General features: G+C 33.0%; 1 protein-coding gene across 1 annotated transcript in view; it reads left to right on the forward strand.

Annotated features, from left to right (window-relative positions):
• The first annotated feature begins 19,248 nt into the window (after nucleotides 1-19,248).
• Nucleotides 19,249-21,535, forward strand: part of LOC128242642 (15-hydroxyprostaglandin dehydrogenase [NAD(+)]-like) — a 36,611-nt gene continuing 34,324 nt past the window's right edge. Inside the window, exon 1 of the mRNA XM_052959877.1 lies at nucleotides 19,249-19,769. Coding sequence (XP_052815837.1) covers nucleotides 19,653-19,769 — 117 coding nt within the window. The 5' untranslated portion in view covers nucleotides 19,249-19,652. The remainder of the gene's footprint in view (nucleotides 19,770-21,535) is intronic.

Consider the following 21,535-nt stretch of genomic DNA (forward strand, 5'->3'; position numbering starts at 1 on the left):
ATAAGTATGAATACGGCATAATTAGCTCAAAGAGACTTTTGTTACTCAGTCTATTAAATTAACATTTGAAACTTATTCAAAACGTTGGCTGGTCAGTCCAACGGGAGAGACTTAAAAGCGCCCGAGGTTTTCAATGTTACTACAGTAGGCAGATCAAGTATTTAATGCCCTTCTGCTTAAGTATGTGTTGACCGCCAATTTGTGGATCACCCTTACGAATACATAAGTCGGCGCTGATGTTTACAAGGTTGTTTGGCTCGTGTACATCATGTACAGTCTTCTGACGGCGTCCTTGAAGTATAGTCGATGCTGTCGCTAGGAATTGTACCTGCTCAATGAAGTAAATGTGGGCCGGTTTAAACGAATCAGAGACCGTTGAGGCGTTCTCGATTCAATGTTGTAACATGGGTTTTTGGCTGCCAGAGAGACCCTGAAATTGCGAAACACTTAAAAGATAAATAATGAAAATACAATAACTGGTGTTCCCTTTTAATATTACTCGTCGATTTGTAATTTTGATTCTAGTAATTTACGAATTGACAACATCTAGAACCATGCAATTATGATATTAAGAATATTCATGAAACTCATAAACCCAATGAAGTGAATATGTGGACATTCCAAAACGGCAACCTTTCATTTATAACGATGATTTGATTGATGTTAAAATTGAATGTAATATGCGTATGTTGTATTGGGGAGTTGTGTTACTCATGCCTTTTAAGGGCCAAATTTCGTAAATTTCGTAAAAGACTGGTGACACACAACTTCACAAAACAGCAATATCAAACAAACCTTTTCGAGAAAATAAAACAGAATAATGGTATTTACGGCTTGGATTCTTAATATTGCCTCGAAATCAAAAAGATTTTGACAATTATAATATGCGCTGCCTGCTTTTTTTTATCATACTACGAATTCATAAAAGCCGCCAGTCAGTTAAATAATGATATTGGAAGTATAAAAAAGCTGCAAGAATAATAAGAAATGAAATGGACATGCCTGGAATTCAAAATTTAACGAAGACTATGTTTAGAAGAAGAAGAAATGGCTTATAGATAGTTAACCAGTCACAATACAAAAATAAATGAAGGCAGACAAACCATTTTAGAAATTTACTCATAAACACCGTTTATCTACCATAAAACAAACGCTCACTATCCGTGCAAACATTGATATAAAGCTGTTTCAAAAGTACATGAGAATTTAAGCGTTTTATCAATACTCTATCTAAACTTGGGTCAGCACTCTTATACTAAAGAGAGCTGCACAACTTTAACCTACAAAAACGACTTTCCTAGAAATGGTGTTTGTGAGTGCCTATTAATTACATTTCAGTAAAAACTGTTATTTAAGCATATCTAGGAATATCAGATGTCTGGTTGATAATATCGGAATATAGAAAAAAATGTGTTTCAGAGGATGCCTTTAGTCTGAACGGAATCGAAACGTTTTCGGTTTTATGTCGTGCGCTGAAATGGAGTCATATGGTAAATGTGCGTTGGTAACTCGTGGGGCCTCAGGGATTGAATGTATATTTGATTAAGCCCTTCTGACAGAGGTAGCAAATGCAAATTTAGTCTAATATAAATACATTTTATTGAGGGGGGAGGATGCAGTGCATATTTGATGCGGTAAATATCACTGTTTGTTAGTATATATTTAATGAATATTTGACATGGCCAACTGAACATTGGGATTGCCTCTTTCTACTGGCTTGCCCCTGTACATTTGGTTCGCTTTTGAGGTTAACATTGTATTATTCATCAAATATCGCCCCAATGAACTTTTAAGATGATTTGAAGCACCAAAACATGCCCCCCTGCACTTTGACGTTGATTTGAAAAAGATAGCAGGCTAATTCCTTAAAAAAAGCGAAGAAATTGTATCAGTGAAACACCATTTTTGTTTCACTGATAAAACTCTATAAACATGTGGAAAGAGTATAATAAAAACGTGTTATGCATTATCATGTCCATATAATTATATTTGTGTTAAATGCATGCACAATAAATGAATCGTTATCCATTGATGACATTCAACAGGACAATGTATGTTATACATATCGGAACCCTAGTACAATAACTCAATAACTGCATATAAAAATAGAAGCAGATATTGAGTTCTTGGACTCAGGTGACAATATATATAATGATGGCATTCCATCCATTCCAAACGAATTTTTTGTTTTTTGTTTTAATTATTGTCATTTTGTTAAAATCTACTTGAACATTTTAGAAAGTAATTCAAATTGAAGTTTTGTGTACGATATGTCAGGAATGGTTTAAATGCCTGTATCTAAGATTCAATGCCACAAATACTTTGCTTGTAATCTTTTGTGATCTTTGTTAGATCATAGCGTTACCTCTTGAAGTAACAGATCGGAAGTATACAATTCTGTGTTGGTTCTATTACCTGATTTAGAGGGAATAATTCCAGAAACTGTTTCACTACTGCAGTTTTTATGATGTATTTTCTATTTCCAAACAGGATGTTTACAAAATGTGAATACTTTTTCCGTATTAAACGTTATAGGAGATTTCCTTTGAACCACCTAAATAAAGGTCCACAAAGAACATGCCCGTGGATTTGTAGTGACTTTGTTGTCTAAAGGAGCACGGTTGGTCCCTATGCTACTGGTATTGAATATGTGAATACAGACAAATATTTATGGACTTTATAGAACCGTTCATGTTGAATCGGTACAGACAAGGTGCAGGTGCCGTTGGTGAATATCATTTGGCCGTTATTTTGGCATATTACTAACAAACGTAATTGCCCAGAGACAACGAAAGAAGATGATCTTTATAAGCTTTTAGCATCCGATCAAACTCATTTAATATAATAAGAATGAAATATGTGTTGGCACTGGTATATTTTCCTGAAATAAATACATTTAAATCAGACGTTCTTGAATTCAAAATCGTAATAAATGTTTTATATTTCCATGTTGTATTGTGTTTTTCATTATTACAATGTTGTATGTTGCCATTATAAAGTCATAAACAGCATAAAGTTAATGTGTATTTGTTGTTTAGACTAGTGAATAGCTTGAAACAATACAAAAATATTTCTTATTATTTGATAATGCATTCATATTTTTATGGTTATGACTATTTCCGTTTATTTTCCTTTGCACAATTTCAAAAATTGTTCGTATATGTGTTTTTTTAGGATGAGTCTCCTGAAAAGGATATCTACTCATCGAAATTTAAACAATTTGAAATATTGATACAATATCAAAACGTTTAGTTTTTAATCGCTTGTTCTATAGATACTCAAAACAGAATCGGATGTCAATGAATTTCAGCCACAAGTTCAACTAGTTAATTATAGATAAATACCTTCGGTGTTAGAACACTTTTTAAATGAAGTAAGATGAACATATTTCTAAATATATTAATGTTGGCAGCATCAATGGCTAACGAGAAAAATGAAATGATTTAATATAAGAATTTAAAAATAGTCAGTAAATACCTTATCTAAGCCAGACCTTTTCAAGTATTTGATCACGATAAATGTTATATCTTAAATACAGATATAAGCGAAACTACGTACTGATTCGTATATACAACGTGTGTTTTAGATAAGCACAAAACAGATTGAATCTAATCAAATAATTTGGCTCAAAATTATCTTTATTCAATTAGATTTAGTTTGTTTTTAACTAAATTGTTTATTTTTCTAAACTTTGCAATAATAAGCGTCAGATGTCTATCACTAAATGCATTAAATGAAAACAAAGTCGTACTCGAAGCCGCTGTTCATTTGTTCAAACAGTTCCTTATGTATAGGTCTAGAGCAAATGAACTTAACAATACAAAAATATCTCATAACCAAAATAGGATTTCATCTGAAATGACATCACCATTACAAAATATGGACATAAAAAGGGGGTAACCTTCCTAAACTAAAGCATGCAGGCGCTCAATCATCAGCTACATGATAAGGTTTAGGCATATAAGTTATTTCTGAAAGAAAATAAAACTGAAGAAGGATAATATGAACATAACGCAACCAACCACTACTTTAGAACGTTATGGGTTTGAGAAGATCTGAATTATATGTTGTGCGCTGGCTGATGGAATTAAGCGGTATTGTTGTGTTGGTAACTGGAGGGGTTTTAAAGATTGGATGTGGATTTGTAACATACTTGACTGTCAAATCAGGGGTCGCAGGTTGGATTTCTCGCCGCACCAATTAAACATTCAAGTACCCGGTAGGCTCGTACCAAGGTATCATTCTATCCGTGCTACCATTGTGCTCTAGAAGCTTATATGACTATCATTCTTACTGGGGCACTCACCGAGTGGGCCGAACCCAAGTGCGGGTATAAATAAACTCAAAACAACACACTATTTTCATTTTGAACCTTTCATCGGTGTAACCCCAACAAACACGTGACATGTGAAGTCATTTTTTTCTGAGTAGTATTATTGCTTTTCATTCCAACTAAAATTGAGTTAGAAAGAGTCATTGCAAACATGGTTTTTAAAAAAGAAAAAAATCTTAAACGAAAATCAGGAGAATTCGTCAGGTGCACGTGGTGGCAGATTGTTCGGTATCTCTACCCTGTAATTCGATTTGAATTATATCACAGCATTAGCTTCATTACTTAGCTGAAAAGCAAGGTAACATCGTGTAGCGAAACTGAAACACGCAGGAATAAATGAGATTTTAATGTGATAGATGGTTTTCTTAATACTAGGTTATTCCCGTATTTTATTAGATTCACATGGTTAATATAGCCACCTTTAATACATAATTGGTATTTTACTTATCATATGTAAAAATTTCACTTGCATAAGTGTCAAGTGTCAATAATTCACGGTATTCAGGGTCTCTGTGATTCAAGGTTAAATATCTAGCACACTCTTTCACACATAACATAAAACAAATTACAATACATTCAAAAACATACAAACAGCGATGCTTTTTAGCGGATCTACTGTAGATGTACTATCTGTACGAAGCATTTACAAAAATAGTATTGAATGAATGTTTTGAGTTTCCTGAAACTAATATTTTACTGATTTTCATAAACAGGGATTAGTACATGACATTCTAGATGAAGGTGCTATTGTACTGCATTGACACATGCTTATACACTGAACAAAATTTTCAAACGTCCATTTTATGGAATTCATTTTTAGGAAAACCACTGAATATATCGAAGCTTTTCTAAAGAAAATATTACTCTACTATCGATGTTGACAATGCGAGACGAAAGCTGCGATTTCCTTTTTTTGCCACGAGAAAGACGAGGGCTATGAGTATAGCGCTAAATTTCATTTCGGCGCAAAACATGTTCAAATTTTAACCCAAAAAAATGGTTAGGATGACACGATTGTTGCAGGTATCCCAATTTTGCAGGTATGCCCAATTTTGTAAATGAATAAATACATTCCGATATAACGTGGGAAATAATATAAAAAGTGTATTGTTTTAACCAATGACGCATAAGTATCATTAAAGTTAAGGTTGCGTGGATGGGCTTCGAGCTATTGGTATTTGCGCCCGTCTACCACGGAAGGTACCTGTATTTACTGTGAGCATTAGCAATCTGTACTAATTTCGTTTTTGTGAAAAAAACAGATGGAGCTGATGGAAAAGAGAACGAAACAGAAAATTTTGTCTGGTTAACGCAGTTTATTTCGGCGCTTGTCTCGTGATAGTCTGAGAAGGAATTTTAATGCACAGCAAGACTCCAATTTTTCCTATCAGTGGTAATTTAAACGCAGTGAGGTATCAGACCGACATTCAAATTGTACCGCACATTCATGTTAATCGAAGCATAATGCTACTGCAAGACAATGCGCAGTGTCATGTTGCACGGATAACTCAGAATATGCTGGCAACAAACCACAAATTACATGTTCTAGATTTTCCGGCAAAAAGGCCAGATTTGAATCCGATAGAAAATGGGCTGGACTTGCTAAAGAGGAAAGTTAAGGCTTTGCCAAACACAACACCATGCCGATGAACTTAGGCGTTATATCTGTTGGATGTTGGACATTCAATTAGGTCAAGGTCATACAAGCTACTAAATTCAACACTTTCTCCTGGACAGTACTTTTATGGGTGACTAACTTTAATATTGTCATTTCAAAAGAATTAATTATTCTAATAAAATAAAATTATATTAAAATGTTTTCAATACAATGCGTGTGTATTATACAAATTTGAGATCTTTTTTTTTTTAATTCATTTTCATATTTAAATAAAACACGTTAAACATCTTGTTCGGTGTAGAAAAGTCATTTGTATTTATGTAACATACTGATGGATAGGGATTAAACTATGATCGAGTATTGTCGAAAGTCGATTATTTGTGTCCGAGGTCGGCGATATTCGATTTTATTATTCCATTATCGATAATTGCTAATGTACGGCAAAGGGAATTAACCGTGTTGTGTATGTACTGAATTTCTTTATAACGGGAAACGGTACGGACTTATACGGGGTTATACGGCAATTTATTCTCAATTATTTTAGAATTAAGTTATCGCCTAAAAACATTTTACTAAATTATCAATTGTAACCTGGAATGTATCACAAAACACCATATAAAACATAACTGAATGTAATATGTTTATTCATTTAAAGACATGTATGTACAAACCAATATAGTTTGGGATATATTTGTAATATATTCACTTGTTCCGTTTCGATTATATAATCGATGATTGATCGAAATGGCTCGTCCGATTATTTTTGATGATCGATTATGACTTTGGTCCGATTTTCAATCCCTACTGATGGATATATGATTAGAAAGTGTCTATCTATTTATATATTTATTTTTCTTTTTGTTTAAATTAGTTTTCCTTAAACTTGATTCACAGGGATATTTTCGATTTATTTTCTTTGCTTCAAATGGAGTTCTTATTGTACGTGAATCGTTATTTAAATTGGTTCCAATAAAAAGCTAAAAAACACGCATTTCATTCACGCAAATGGTTGTTTGAATACTGCATGAATTCATTTTAGCTTGATGTCAATAATACTCATGTCATTAGTTGTTGATATTTAAACAACGATACATTCACATAGTTTTGCTATAAATGAAAAATCTTTATAACAAAAAACATCTGTAGGTATCAATAATTCTATGGCAATATTTTGTTTCAATCACTTTAAAATATAATCTTCAAATGTGGTAAACTGGTTCAAAGAGTTCGTTTTGTATGAATAAATGAGCATGTTTATTTCGCTTCAAAAAGGTTCTCTTTATACCGGGTAGTCAAGACACAATTGCTGATAAGAGCAGTAATTCAAATCCTGCTGTCAAATTCGATCTTAAATTTAGTCAAAAGATTAGGGTTGCGTTTCAAAAGTTGGACGGTAGCTATAATTATCCTATAGCACTCATTACTCTTTTTTTCTGCATTAAGATACGCTTAATGCATTGGTTTTACAGAAATAGAAAACTAAATGACATTTTGGATTGAATGTAACGCCTTTATCTTCCGTTGATTTAAAACAGAAAACCATTTCATGCTGACTTGGGAATCGTTTTTTCATCATTTCCTTGATAATAAATGCAGAAGAGATGATAGTCGAATTATCACTGCCTTCTCCGCAGCTATGAGATGTTGTACCGTTGTTTCATATAATTATTATTTACGCTCTTGCTTCCAAATCAATATAACAGGGCTAATTCAAATTTACAAAAAAATATAAACCTCTGACGAAAGCAACCGTCTAATGACCATTGATTCATTAATTGGTTTTAATAAATGAGTTATCAACTGGCTCACGCATGCGCGCTGGCAAACTCAGTCGCATATGTGCCAACACTAAGTGAAATAATATATGTATTTGCTTCACTTAACGATTTGTTTTGCATAAGCATGATGCGAAAAACTATAGCTTAGTAAATAAATCATCATAAATTATAATGTATTCCAACAATGCATTCAGGTACTTTAGTACCTATAACATAAACAAGCGTTATATTCCAATGGACATGCAAATTTTTATCAAAACAATTATGAATGAATGATGATAAATGATGCCAATACAAAACAATGTTTACATCCCTCTTTTATGACTTTGGACATTTTGTGCAAGCGCGTTGATGATCATAAAATAATTAGGCGAAAATAAAAATAATCGAATACTAGAAGTTGCCGTATCTAGGCAATATACTATTTGTCCAGCTACCTGACATTCCAAGTAAGCGGTATATGTAAGTGCAGATTGGCATTTATTATCACATTACTTCGATTGTGCTTATTATGGGGAGTCGAAGTAGACGAATTAATACTCTTTAAGTGGTCTGTTATTTCATTTTCGCAACAACATATACAATTGTTCACACATATATATTCGTGCAATCATGGTTGTGGTTTTTGTTTTACCAATTACGAGCAATGCAATAAAATGCATATGGAGTTCTTCTGTTGGTTTAGATCGACAGTCGAGTTTGAAATGACATGTCCCTTTTTGAAAATGACTTTTCTTTTACAGCATTTACAGCATTGTAAAACTTATATCCTGTAGACATAAGGTTGGCGTCATAGAGCTTTTATTTCCGTGCAATTCAATGAAGATAAATATTTTCCTGACTGCCTCTATTTATTCTAATCAGCTTTTCTGCTTAAATTTGACGTGAGCGAATAGTTCATTTATGCTCATTAAGCTGACTTGCGAATATTTTGCGCCTCATTTCCATTCTGTCATTGTTGGCATTCCAAATTGTCGAATTATATTTCTTCTTTGAAAACTGAGAAGAATCAAACCATATCCAATAGCTATCATATGTGAAATAATATTTTTATAGACTTTTTTGCAAAGATATATTCATCTGTGGGGGAAAAGTTTCATAGATTTAGCGATATGATGAAGATTGAATTTATCTGTATATTTCCTGAAAAGAAATTTGCAGATGTGTGTCGTTTTACATAAAATATAAAAATGTTTCCTAAGCACAGCCGCATTTGCCCCAAGAGCCCGCATTATATTTTTTTTTATATAAGATTATCTCAATATGTGTAAGTTTTTATTTTTTCTTCCTTGTATTGGAAAAGATTTTTGAAAATGCTTTTAAGCAAGTGATATAGAAAGTTCGTTCAGACAGGCGTATTGCGTTCTAACTTCTGTTTTAATGCAAAACGCTATTCACTTATTGTGAACATTCTGACTAAGTTTATAATTGTCTATTTTGAATATTATTGAAGTAAAATCATAGACCGAATTCCTACCTTTAAAACAAAGAAATAGTGGTTTAAATCGGTCAATATAAAAGTAAAGCAATACAATTATTAAGCGTGATGGAGTTGCATTACCTACTGTATGCCCCTAGTTGTTATATATATATGCAGAATATAGAGAGAGTAGTAAGCTGCGATAAAAGTGAATAGGAGTGAATAGAGAACGGGGCAAAAATGGGGAGACAAAAAACGAGGAAAGAGAACACAGACCATAAGGCTCGAAATCTAGCAACGCGATGTCCTGTTCAAATTCCTCAAAGATCCCTAACCCGAGGATATTGTCAAAGTACGCATATTGTAAGTTTAAATAGCAGATTTTTAATTCAATGTCCATGGAAATGTCATTTGTATAAATACACCCAATTGAAAAAGAAAACCTACATGCTTCTGTATCGTAGTTTATATTATTTATTCAGTTCTTCAACATTCAGCGAATAACTTCTAGTAATATTGTAATTATTTATTTATTTATTTATACTATTTTCAATACGTTGCTATCTCAATTTCATCAATCACGTACCGCACGTGAAAATCTTAAATGAAATGAATTATAATAAATATTTTCGATTGAATTCGACAATATTAATGCAATGACTATATCTTTGAGCATTCTGTAAAACTTAAATCGCCGCGTGTACAGGGTCGTAAAGATATCTAATTTGTTCATTTGGAAATTTATAAATGATTAGATAATGTTTCGTATTGCCTGCCAATATAACCTGATTGTGACCTTTATGTATGAATGTATTATACGTTGTTAACGGAGACGAAATCAGTTTCCGTGCATTCCCGGTCACTTTCGTGAAAAGTTCGAAGACTTATTCTATTCAGTTATTTCAATCAGTACAAAGCACGCATTATGAAGTAATCGTTTGTAGCCAACTGGTTAGCGTGCAGGACTTCTAAAATTTTGTCAACATGTAACATGTTCGAATCCCGATCACATCAACAGTTTGTTTGTTATTTTATTCATATAACTTGTATACCATATACAAATACTTATATCATAACCGTCCTGTTAGTTATTAAAACAAGACAACTTCAATAAATTAAATCACTGTTACTTATATTTTCAATACATGGTATTATATTCCACCGAGTCATTACATGAAACATCAAACTTTACAAAATACTGCTAAAATAACTAAGTATTTGGGATTTTAGAAAATGCAAAAGACAAAACTCCAAGACATGACTCGTGTGGAAATAATAGTGACGTAAAGACCCAAAGACATTTTTAAAAAAAAAAATTAGCTGTACAAGTGCAGGTGAGTAGGAGGTTAGACGAGCTATTGAAAAAAAACTGTCTGAAAAATACGGCAGCAATAACGTTTTCTTCTGTCCGTGTAATGTCACGTCAGAGGAACAGTTTGAAGGTAATACTGTGTTTGGAGAAACAAAGATGGTTCATTTTATATGAAGTGTGCAGGGAATGAGTATTTTAGTACAATGGTATCATAAATTTAGACAGAAATGACTCATAGAAAATAGAAAATTTAGAGGTTTATAATTATCAATTGAACAAACATTTTCTCCGTCTGTAATGGTGATGGGCAAATTATGAGATTTATTTTGGCTAACTTAAACCAATGCCACGAATTGATCAGTTTTATACAATCGACTGCTGTCCATTGACAAATAATTTCTTGGCCCGCTTCTACTTGCATTTTTCATTAATAAGTATAACTATTTGCGTTTGATTCATTCGTATTTGTACGCCTCGGTCTGAAAGAAAAGGATCGAAAGCCTTCAGTTTCAAGAAAATTATTCTCATAAAAATCGCGGAAAATGACATATTCAATTAGGAATATCTTCAGTCAGACGCTTTCGTTTCGCGTTGATAGATCTGGAGTATCTGCGTAACCAGGACGCGTCTGTCAAAACCTAAAACTTGATCATTTTAAGACAGGCGAAAGAGATTGTTGCATTTTGTTTATCTTTAATGTCTCCTTCTCCACAATATTTTAAGTTCAGATCGTAAACTTCAGCATACGTATCGAAACATTTATTGCAACATGCTTTAAAGGCAAATCAGAAGCTTCGAGTTTAGCTGCAAAACATAGCACAATAAAAATGTTTTGCACTTATTTATACTTAGGCATAATTTTTTTTGTGTGATTAGGGTAATATGGCCCCAAAAAAATAGGTAGCGTAGGTAGGGATTTTTTTTTTTTTTTTTTTTTGGTTTTTGGATTTTAGTTTGGTACAGGTTTGATTGCCTTGTGTTTGTCCTTTTTCAACAGTATTTCAGTTATATTAACATTCGGTAACTATGCTTTTCCAGATAAACAAACCCTTAAATTGATTGACCGGCGCTCTCCCAGGTAAGCTAGCCGAGTTTCATTGTCATTCGTAACATACCTTCCGAAAGCAAACTATACTAATAATTAATTTATGTGACAATATTGACCTGTGTCAGCATTTAAAAAAAACATATTTATACCATTCTCTAAGTTAAGTTAATCTTATGTTTGGGAAAACTTACATTGTATACTATTAACCAGAAACATTTTGTTTCATTGTATATACCTTACTCTAAAGAACCAAAAGCCGAAGAATTTCCCGGTTAACTGAACGACAGGAATGTCCTACAGCTGTTCTTCATTCAAACGGGTCCATGGCCCCATGTCGGATGTTGACATGTCCGATATAAACCCCGACTCGCACAAAAACATTATCTCTACGTCTTCAAAACTCATCTTGGGTGTTATGAGCTTAAACTCCCGACGTTCTGGAATGGTATGGCGACCGCAAGCCGTCTTTACGATGTTTATGACGGCGGATTTGGTCGCCATATGTTGTTGTATAGCGATTCGCGCAATTCATTTTTTTTTGCGACGAGCCGAGCATAACGCCCATAGAGAACCAAACAGCTCCGTACCGGACACAAATATTTTTTGCAATCCCCACCAAAAAAAACAGTAGGGTCGGCGGTATTTTCTAGGTAGGATCGGGTGACCCGAACCAAACAATTTTATTTTCTTTTGGCCTTATAAAGAAATCGTCAAAATTATTGTTTTTACACTAGGTTTATGAATGCTTATTTTTAAATGATCTAACACGTTGTTGAAAGCCCACACTTTAATATTTAAGAAAAAGGATGACATCTTAAATTGATTTAAAAACAACAACAACAACAACAGTCGGTGGTTTATAATCCGCATCGTAGCATTGTAGCATAGTTTGAGGCCGTTTACCTGAAGTGCCTTCCACAGTGCAAAAGTCGTTCGATGGACGAAAACATAAAATGTTTTAATATTTCATTTTTTATTTAGTTTGAAGGTTCCATAGTAAGCAAGCACAATACATATGTAAGTGTACTTAAGTGTTGAGCAAATTTTACAAAATAAGATTTTATCAGATTTTCAATCAAAAAGCATTTGCATTGTTTTGAAAATGTTTTTATTCAATGTGAATATGTTTCGGTGGCTTTGTGATAATTGGAGCTATCTTATGAAAGATAATTGCATTATTGTTTCTTGGAAATGAATCGAATCCTCTTTTTATCTTTTTTCCTATTGATTATCTTTCTTTTTTAACGATATCATCAAAAACAACAATAGATAGTTCATTGGGTAATCTGGGGCTTTTGAACGCAGAAGTATTTATGTTATATTGTCGACGATATTTAAAGCAAATGCTTCCTGATCCGAATTCAGATCATTTTTTTTCGTACAATTTGGTCAGCTCCTTATATTCCCTTAACATGTCTTAAAGGATGTATGTTTTACTCCTAAAAGATTGTTCCTCAAAACTGAATCAAACATGAACTTTGGAAACAATAATATTTGGCCTTTCCAAACCAATCATCTTTAGTCGGTCTTTTGTTTTTTCACGCCCCGAAAGCTTAATTAATAGTGATCTTTAGGTAAAAAATCAACGTTTATTGTTTAATCGAATGTAGTTTCTTTTTGAAATTGGTGCATACAATTAAAGATGCACTCTTACTCCCAGATAACATTTACCACAATTAATAATATTGTTTTATTATTCCAAAAAGGATGAACGAATGTCGAAAGCAATAGTTCTTATAAAGGTTATCGAGTTTAATTTGAAAGAAATGACCATAAAACACGGTATTTCTTCTACCTTATGAGGCTAAAGTAGATCACAGTAAATCTTTTAGCATTCACCAATCATTTAATATTTTTTGCGCTTTGTGATATTGAATACACGGTTACAATCTTGTTATCAGTAATTAATTGTTTCCATAAATGCATTATTTCAAGTAGGTAGTAGTTCAAGGTTTATCAGTCAAAATTGATGTTTGTTAAACATGTGTTTGTATTGATTTTGAATAAGAGCGTCACTTTAAAAATCAAAATATTGCTTTGAATAAGAATAAAACTCAGAACTAATTTAACAACAGTTATTAAACGGCTTATAGACAGTCACATCGGGATGAAATGAATTGAATTGGCAAAGACACAGGAATCACTAGAGTTTTATGACCTACACTTGACATCTCATTCACATAAAACAGCGAAATAAGAATTTGCTTTTTAGTGTACTTTACATGAGCTTGGTGCTGTAGGTAGATAGGAAACACAGAACCGGATACTTTTGAGAATACATATTAAAAAGGGTGTTCGGAAATAATTGAGGAGATAATACTATTGTCGTAATTGTCCTTCTACTCCAGGTGCATTTCGGTGTATATGTGGGAATAACAATGGTGCTTAAAACCGATATTGAATTAATATAAAAGCAATTGTATACACTTTATTGTAGAATCTTTTCGACCTACGCAAGAGGTGTTTGGTAGCCCTGATAGTGTGGTAAACAATGTGGGCGTCGGTGGGGAAACAGACAAGTGGAGAGCAATTATTTGCATCAACCTGGTTATTCCAGTTCCTAAAACATATTAGCAAACAGAAGGTCAACTTTTATATGGACAACAAGTAGTTTTGAATGACTGTTCGAGTTGTGGAATTTAATTATTATGTCCATTGACTACACTATTTAAAGATGACAATATAATTGCCTGAATATTCTCAACTTAATCAATGTTTATGCTATTTTTATGAACATTGGACTTCTTGTTTGGCTTAGGTTCATTGCCCTCATGAATTCTTTTTAAGAATTAGAACGCCAACAAGGTTATATCTATAACAAAAAAGAAGAAAACAACTCTTCTTTTCAAAAAAAAAACGAATTTTTTCAGCGTTAGCATGTGTATCAATGATTTGGAACACTATTTGAATACCACTTTTACATTCTATTTTAGTCATTTAAGCAATTCTATATTTGCGTATAAAATGACACGTTACGGGGCACACGACTCGCAAAGAAATATGAGTGCGGCGGAAGGTGGCAGCGGCTGTGTCATCATCAACATGGCCAGTATGGCGTGAAGGCAAATAGAAAGAAAATGATGACTCGTTCTCTTATTTTTTATTTATATCTGATTAATGATCGTGTTTTTTATATCACCCGATGTTCAAAAGTCCGGTATCAGTCTAAATATTGTGTGACCCGCATTCGTGGACACATAGCTTCCGGTAACCCCTCGCAGACTTCCGGTTCAGACCAGACGTCGAGGACGGCATTTGTAGAGCATATCGGTGTTATGAGGTGATGGCAGCGGCTGATTTTGCATACAGTTTTATGAGTAAAGGGTCCGTTTTAAAAAATTTGGTAACATCATGTCGGACTAGTTTTAAATGTATTCAGACCAGGTGAAGGTATTTGTGGAGCATATAAGCCAATATCGGTGGTCGTTTCCGTGTTATAACATATTCACTGAAGAGTTCATGTTATATCATACGTGCAACGATTTGTGTTGTTGGTCTCATGAAAAATGTTGAAGTTAGTAAATTGTGCAAATTTCCGATATAATCTATGGTTTTCGTATAATTACAAACTCCTTTTTGTTATTGCATTTTAGCGTCGAAGAGGTTGCAGCGACTTTTTTCGTCCTAGTCACTACAAGAAAAAGAATCATTTTGCGGGTGCTAAGAAACCCGGAATCCAATATAGTGGTCTAGCTGTACATGATGTATAAACAATAATGACGCAAATATTCGTGCCAAATCTGTAAGAAAAAAAAATAAAAAAATGCTCCCCTGCAATGTATAAAAAAAATATATCTGTTACTTCCATATGATAAATTTTCTCTCCTCGTCTAGCGAGATCAGTAAATAGGGGATGAACACTGTGTTGGTTTCGGACTAAAGAAAATCGAGCGGGTTGATACCGAACGATATACAATGAATAAAATGCTCTTGCTTACATACCTTTCGGAATGACCCAAATAAGATTGGCATTTGTTGCAAAAAAGAGTTTATGCCCCCCAAAATGATGGTATTGTGCTCAGGAGTCTTTATCTAATCCCAATGCATAATGTAAACCCGATTAGGCTATTAGACACAATATCATTTTTCAGGTGTGGTTCAATGTAGCGACCAAATCGGTTGGTCAAATTAATTATATTTTACCACATTTGTTTGTGACCAATTTTAAATTTCAAAATGGTCGGATTAAATGATAGTTGTGCTTAGAGGACTTACCTCCATGCTTAAGGTAAAACCGACTAGGCTTTGAGTTACATATCATTCTTCATGAGTAGTTCAAATGGTCAAAATTAATAAGATTTTACCACATTTCTTTGAGAACAGCATTAAATATCAAAATGGTCGAATTACACGATAAAATTACCAATAAAACATTAGAAGAGAAACATGCATGTATCTCACCGTGAAATGACAGTTTAAACATACTCATTCCAGCTATAAAGGTTGACATTGCAAGTCCTTTAGTCTTTGATATTAATACTTATTTAATCCATTTTTATAATTTTTGCAATCCTCACAAACCGGTAGGCACTTTCAGTGTTTTGATTTATAAATTATAACATTTGGTAAAATCCATTGTTAGCGAGTATTATGTTTTATACAATTGGATACCAAGTGGCTAATATGTGTACATTTAACAATCGTGTGATGCAAAACATTGCTACATGAGCAGCGGTATATTTTTAGATTTAGTTGTACTTTACAAGTGTCCCACTCGTATTGAATATATGTAACTGCCATTATGCATGTGTAATATTTTTTATTTATTTTACAGATATAGCTGAATTTTAACAGAACAGTCGTAAATAACAGCTTTTGTTTACTATCATTATTGAATTAGCTGTTAAAATGTTTTAGCTATTGGGAAATTAACTTTAAAGTATACCAACATTTATGAATTACAGCTTCGTGTATTCGTTACTCGTACCCTTATATATATACAACTTAAAACAAATTGCACTATCAATGTTTTCATAGTGTAGCTTTGGAGAAATTCAGAACGCATTTGTGACGTCATACTCAATACGTGAATGAAAAAATCATATTAACTTCTCTGTGAATATTATTTATAATGTCAAATATTGATTGAATATGTTTGTTTGTTTGTATGTGTGCATAATGGTCACTCAAACCAACAGCTACAACATTTAAACAACTATTAAGCATTTTACACTTAGCTGATAATGAAAACACATGACTATATTCCTTACTCTTCAGGTTTTGAAAGCTGGCATAACAAGTGACTTCATATACATATACATGTTTTACCTCCGTATGTCAAAGTTTAAAACACCAGTATAAATAAGTCTTTTTGAGTATTTCTCTTTTAAATAAAACTATAAGGATTTCTGAATCAGTGTTTGTTTCGTTTGTATATTATGAGGGCAGTACTTTACTGTTTTCGTCGATTCGTATTTGTGGTGACACAGTTTTAAACCTTACAAATATGATACCAATAGTATCCATTAAACTGTTAAAAATTACAACATGAAGTAGTTTTGAGTCAAATATATTCATTTAAGATTAGTCTTCCTAACGTATATTTTAGTGATGTTACTTTCTTTAATCACGGCCCTTTGACGAGTGGATGTTTACCCGTAAACTGAACTCTTGTAAACGCTACTCTTGAATGAGGGTGACCTAAACTTGAAATATGAATTTTACACATTCAGAAAATTTTGACCCCTTGATGATATATGCTTATTTGATTACATGAATATTGCAGGAATATTTGGTTTTAGGTATATTATGGATCGAATCTCACAATCATGCCGAAGAGCTTATATCGAACCGCCATTCTGCGCTTTTGTTATTTTGCGTTTCCAGGAATCAATTTTGTACTGAACATTAGTTTATATTAGATAATTTCGCCACTCTCCAAATAACTTCCTCCACAACTTCAACACGAAATGTTTAACATTTGTTTACGAAACACTGTTGAAGAACAAGTTTCATGTTTATGTTATTAAACAATGTTTTCATTTTATCTCTTCGAATTATCAATCACTAATTTTCTCTAAGTTTCTAAATGTTTGCCAGGTGTATGTGTTTTGATAAACGGCCAAACACATTGACAGAACTCAGGTATCTGTTTGATAGGAGGAAACAGAGAATTGTTTCTGAGTAAATTTGAGCCTTTCCTCCAACATGTTCTAGTCTTATCATTTTTCAATAGCTTTATGTATTAGTATATACATTTGTAAATTGATTTTAATATAACTATGTGATATCTTAATTATCTTGTGTTCAAATATGTTTGGTCCTTTTCGCTTGGTTATAATCGGATTTAAGAGATGGGGTATAGCTTGCTTGTTTTGCTTGAATATCATGCCATTGACCTACAATGTTTAAACGTATTTAAATCTGTAACTACTTTGGTAGATATGGAAGACTGGACGGCATGCTAGTTGTTTGGTTGTTTTAATCTTTGTGTCCAGTGACAAAGTAATAGTCTGCTTCTTGCATTCGTTATTACATGAATTTGAATGACCTCAATACACTATTTGGCTGTTTTACACTATTCAAAACTAAACATAAGGTGTCACAATTGTGTTTGCAATTTTGAAAAAAGGTGTTTTAAGGGGATTTTATGTATGTTTTAACTTCCTTATGTAAATTTTACCATAAATTCTACCTTCCTGCAGATATTTTACCACACTTCTGAGAAACCTTGACATGTTATTTTGAAGCACAGCATACACATTAAATTTGTTCTTTTTAAAAACGGTTAAACCTTTCTAAAATACTCTCACTGACCATTCCAAGACAATATTGAATAATGTTGGTTATAAAATGGCGACGCCAGCATTTGTTTTAAAAGTAGGCAGTTAATTATCGAGTCTGGAAGTATAGAAGAAGCTGAAATGATACAAAAGAAATTGCATGGACAAGACAGGTAGTGAAAAGTTAATGACGACCCTGTCAAGAGCAGTGCTTAAGGCCTACCATATACTAAATTAGAGACACACAACGTCACAAAACAACAACAACGGACGACCAAATTAAGACGTATATTCATTGGCTCCGGTCGAACAGGAAACAATAAGTCATAAAATTAATACGCACGTCAACCTTCCTGGTTTTCATATATATGAATATGTACCAAACGTAGATGAGAAATTGAAGATTTAATCAAGATTGTATCTTAACCCAGTTCATCATCTCTGTTAGAATAAAGAGGGCAGCTTAACTTTTACCCACTAATACAATTTTATCAGAACAGATTCCTAAGAGTGTATATCAATTACGTTCCAGTAGAAAAATGTTATCTTAACAACATTAGGAATATCAGATGTCGGCACGAAGTTGTTTCAATTGTATATATGACGAATCTTCGAATTATTGTGTATCGTCATATGAATTACATCAACTTGTAAAAATTAATACATCATCATTACGTTTATTAATAAAGCACTTGTTCTATGAGAATTAGTAGAAAATATTTATGTCGATACTCAAAACGTAGAAAAAATATATGCTCCTTTATTAGTTTACGTAAACAATAGAATGATTGATGGTGATTTACAAGAGTAGGTAAATATTTTTGAGCCTAATTGGGCAATCGTTGAAAAGTATGTGCGTAATGATAATGCTATATCTAAAATGTAAATACCTGAGATACAATGTACCGAGTATTTTTGTTGCACAAACAGAAAGCTACCTTTCAAATTATCTCGCATTTAAAAGCAAATTCACCATCTGCTACAGCGAAGTGAGTTGAGATGGGGAGTTTATTTCGACCAAAGTTGTAAACTATTCCAAACCTTTTGTAGTTCTTAGTGTCAAATATCCAATTATAAATTCATTACATTTTAACATTGAACGTGAAGCCGCTGTTTATCTGTAAAGAAGTTTCTGATTTAAAGGTCAAAGGCGACCATATTTGGAATACGAATAGTAAAAGGATCAAAGGGGAATGCATCTGAGTAAACATCAAGAAAAGAAAATTTGACATTTAATTATGGGTTTCTTTTTTAACTAATGCGTATCGGTGTTTATTTTTCAGCTTGATAAAAACGTAAAGGTGGATGCGTGAAGTTGTATTTGAAAGAAATGAACTTTTGAAAAAGAGAGAAAATGAACTTAACAAAATTAAAGACTTTTAAATTTATATAATTTATTTAAGAAACTCTGGATTATATATATGGTTTTATATCGTGCGCAGAAAATGGAGTTACATGGTAGAAGTGTGTTGGTAACTGGCGGGGCCTCAGGTATGGGATTTGGATTTGCTAAGGCCCTTCTTGCAGAGGGAGCAAAGGTTAGTTTAATCTAATCTAAAGACGTTTATAGTTTGGCAGGAGAGAGACGGGGTAAATTTGATGTGGAAAATGCTACTGTTTGTTAGTAAAACTAAAGAATATTTCAAATGACCAAAATACTTTTGAGACTGACCCTGTATATTTGGTTCGTCTTTGAAGACGTTATAGTTTGCGTGGTGTTGTTTCAAAGAATCTCAAAAATGAAGTTTTTAGAGGTTTGAAGTACCAAAAACATGTTTAAAAGGATAAATAGCCTTTATTGTCATATAGTATGACAGTGGTATTTACTTTTAAAGAGCCTTATACCTAAAATGCCTTGTTTATAAAGTGCTATAAGTATAATCTTGTTACTCAATACTATACATATATTATACATTTGTATTAAATGCATGCACAATTAAGGAACGGTTATCAACGTAAGACATTTGTATGATGTTTTTTGGGTATTATTTTTCCATTGTATGCTCAGCTAGCCATGGCCATCTTTTTCGCGATCATTAATACTATATGATCTCTTGATGCGCTATCTGAATCTGATGAATCATGAGCTACCATACATGAATACCATGTAAGCTTTAAGAAAAGGTTCTCAACAATTTGACAAAAGCAGGTGATTAATCAACTTACTTCAACAATGTCAAATTGATGGATATTTAAGTTTACTTTGACCGTGTTGATCTCAAATGGCTACTGATAAAGTCACTGCATTCTAACAATGTGAAGCAACTAAACATACCTTTATAGGTATGGAAAGACAGTCTTGATTTATAGGTCAAAACTATTGAAAGATAGTCTTGATATATAGTTCAAAACATACTATCGAATAAAAATACTAAAGTTCCAATGATAAGAATTAATATAAACTCAGCTGATGTGAATCAGTCAAGCATTTGGCGAAATTAAAATTAAGGTGTATGCTGACCATGTGTTAAAATATTTAAAGCTGAACTTAGGTTGTAAAGTTGCACTTAATACTGGCGGAGCCTCAGAAATGGGGCGAGGGTTTACCAAAACACTCCTGGCAAATGTGTGAAATTAATGAGGGTCACACAATTAATATTTACTTTATATTATGATGAACATGAAACATGAATACCCTTCGTTAAGGAGAGAAACCCTTTGCTATTTTGAATGATAAATGTGGGTCTTTTTCATTATAAGTCTCCTTTGAATATTTCCATATATAAACGCACCGCTCTAAGTTTAAACTAACGAAACTGCACCTAGATTTTACACGACATTTCCCGGAATAACCATATCGGACTTGACGTCATAAATCAATGACATTAATAGTTTATTGCATTTTCATCAATCTAAAGACAAATCAGATTTTTTTCAATCTTATATTTCGGAGATATAATACGTTTCTGAAAACTAATGTTAAAAAGGCTTTAATTACATCGGTCTGTAAATGGTTGCACTCAATACATGCTACTATGCTGATATGGGTTTGGTAAACAACAGTAGCTATATGTAATTTTAAATACGGCGTGCTGTATTTTCACTGTAGGATATGGGAAAGGAAATGGGTAGGTGTAATGAAAGATATAAGGACAAGACCAGTATGAAGACTTTGTTCAGAGGATCAAGGATCAACAGAAAGCAAACAAGAGACACAACGCTACAAACAAGAAGCATAAAACACTTATCGCAATATCGCCATTGATAAAATTTAGTAGACAACACGGCTGGCAGGTACAGAAAGTTAGATCTCACTGTGGAGCTTGATTATTGGGCTTGTCTCTGTAACGTTCAGTATAAACTT

The sequence above is a fragment of the Mya arenaria genome, chromosome 8 (genome assembly GCF_026914265.1).
Source record: "Mya arenaria isolate MELC-2E11 chromosome 8, ASM2691426v1".
Lineage (NCBI taxonomy): Eukaryota > Metazoa > Mollusca > Bivalvia > Myida > Myidae > Mya > Mya arenaria.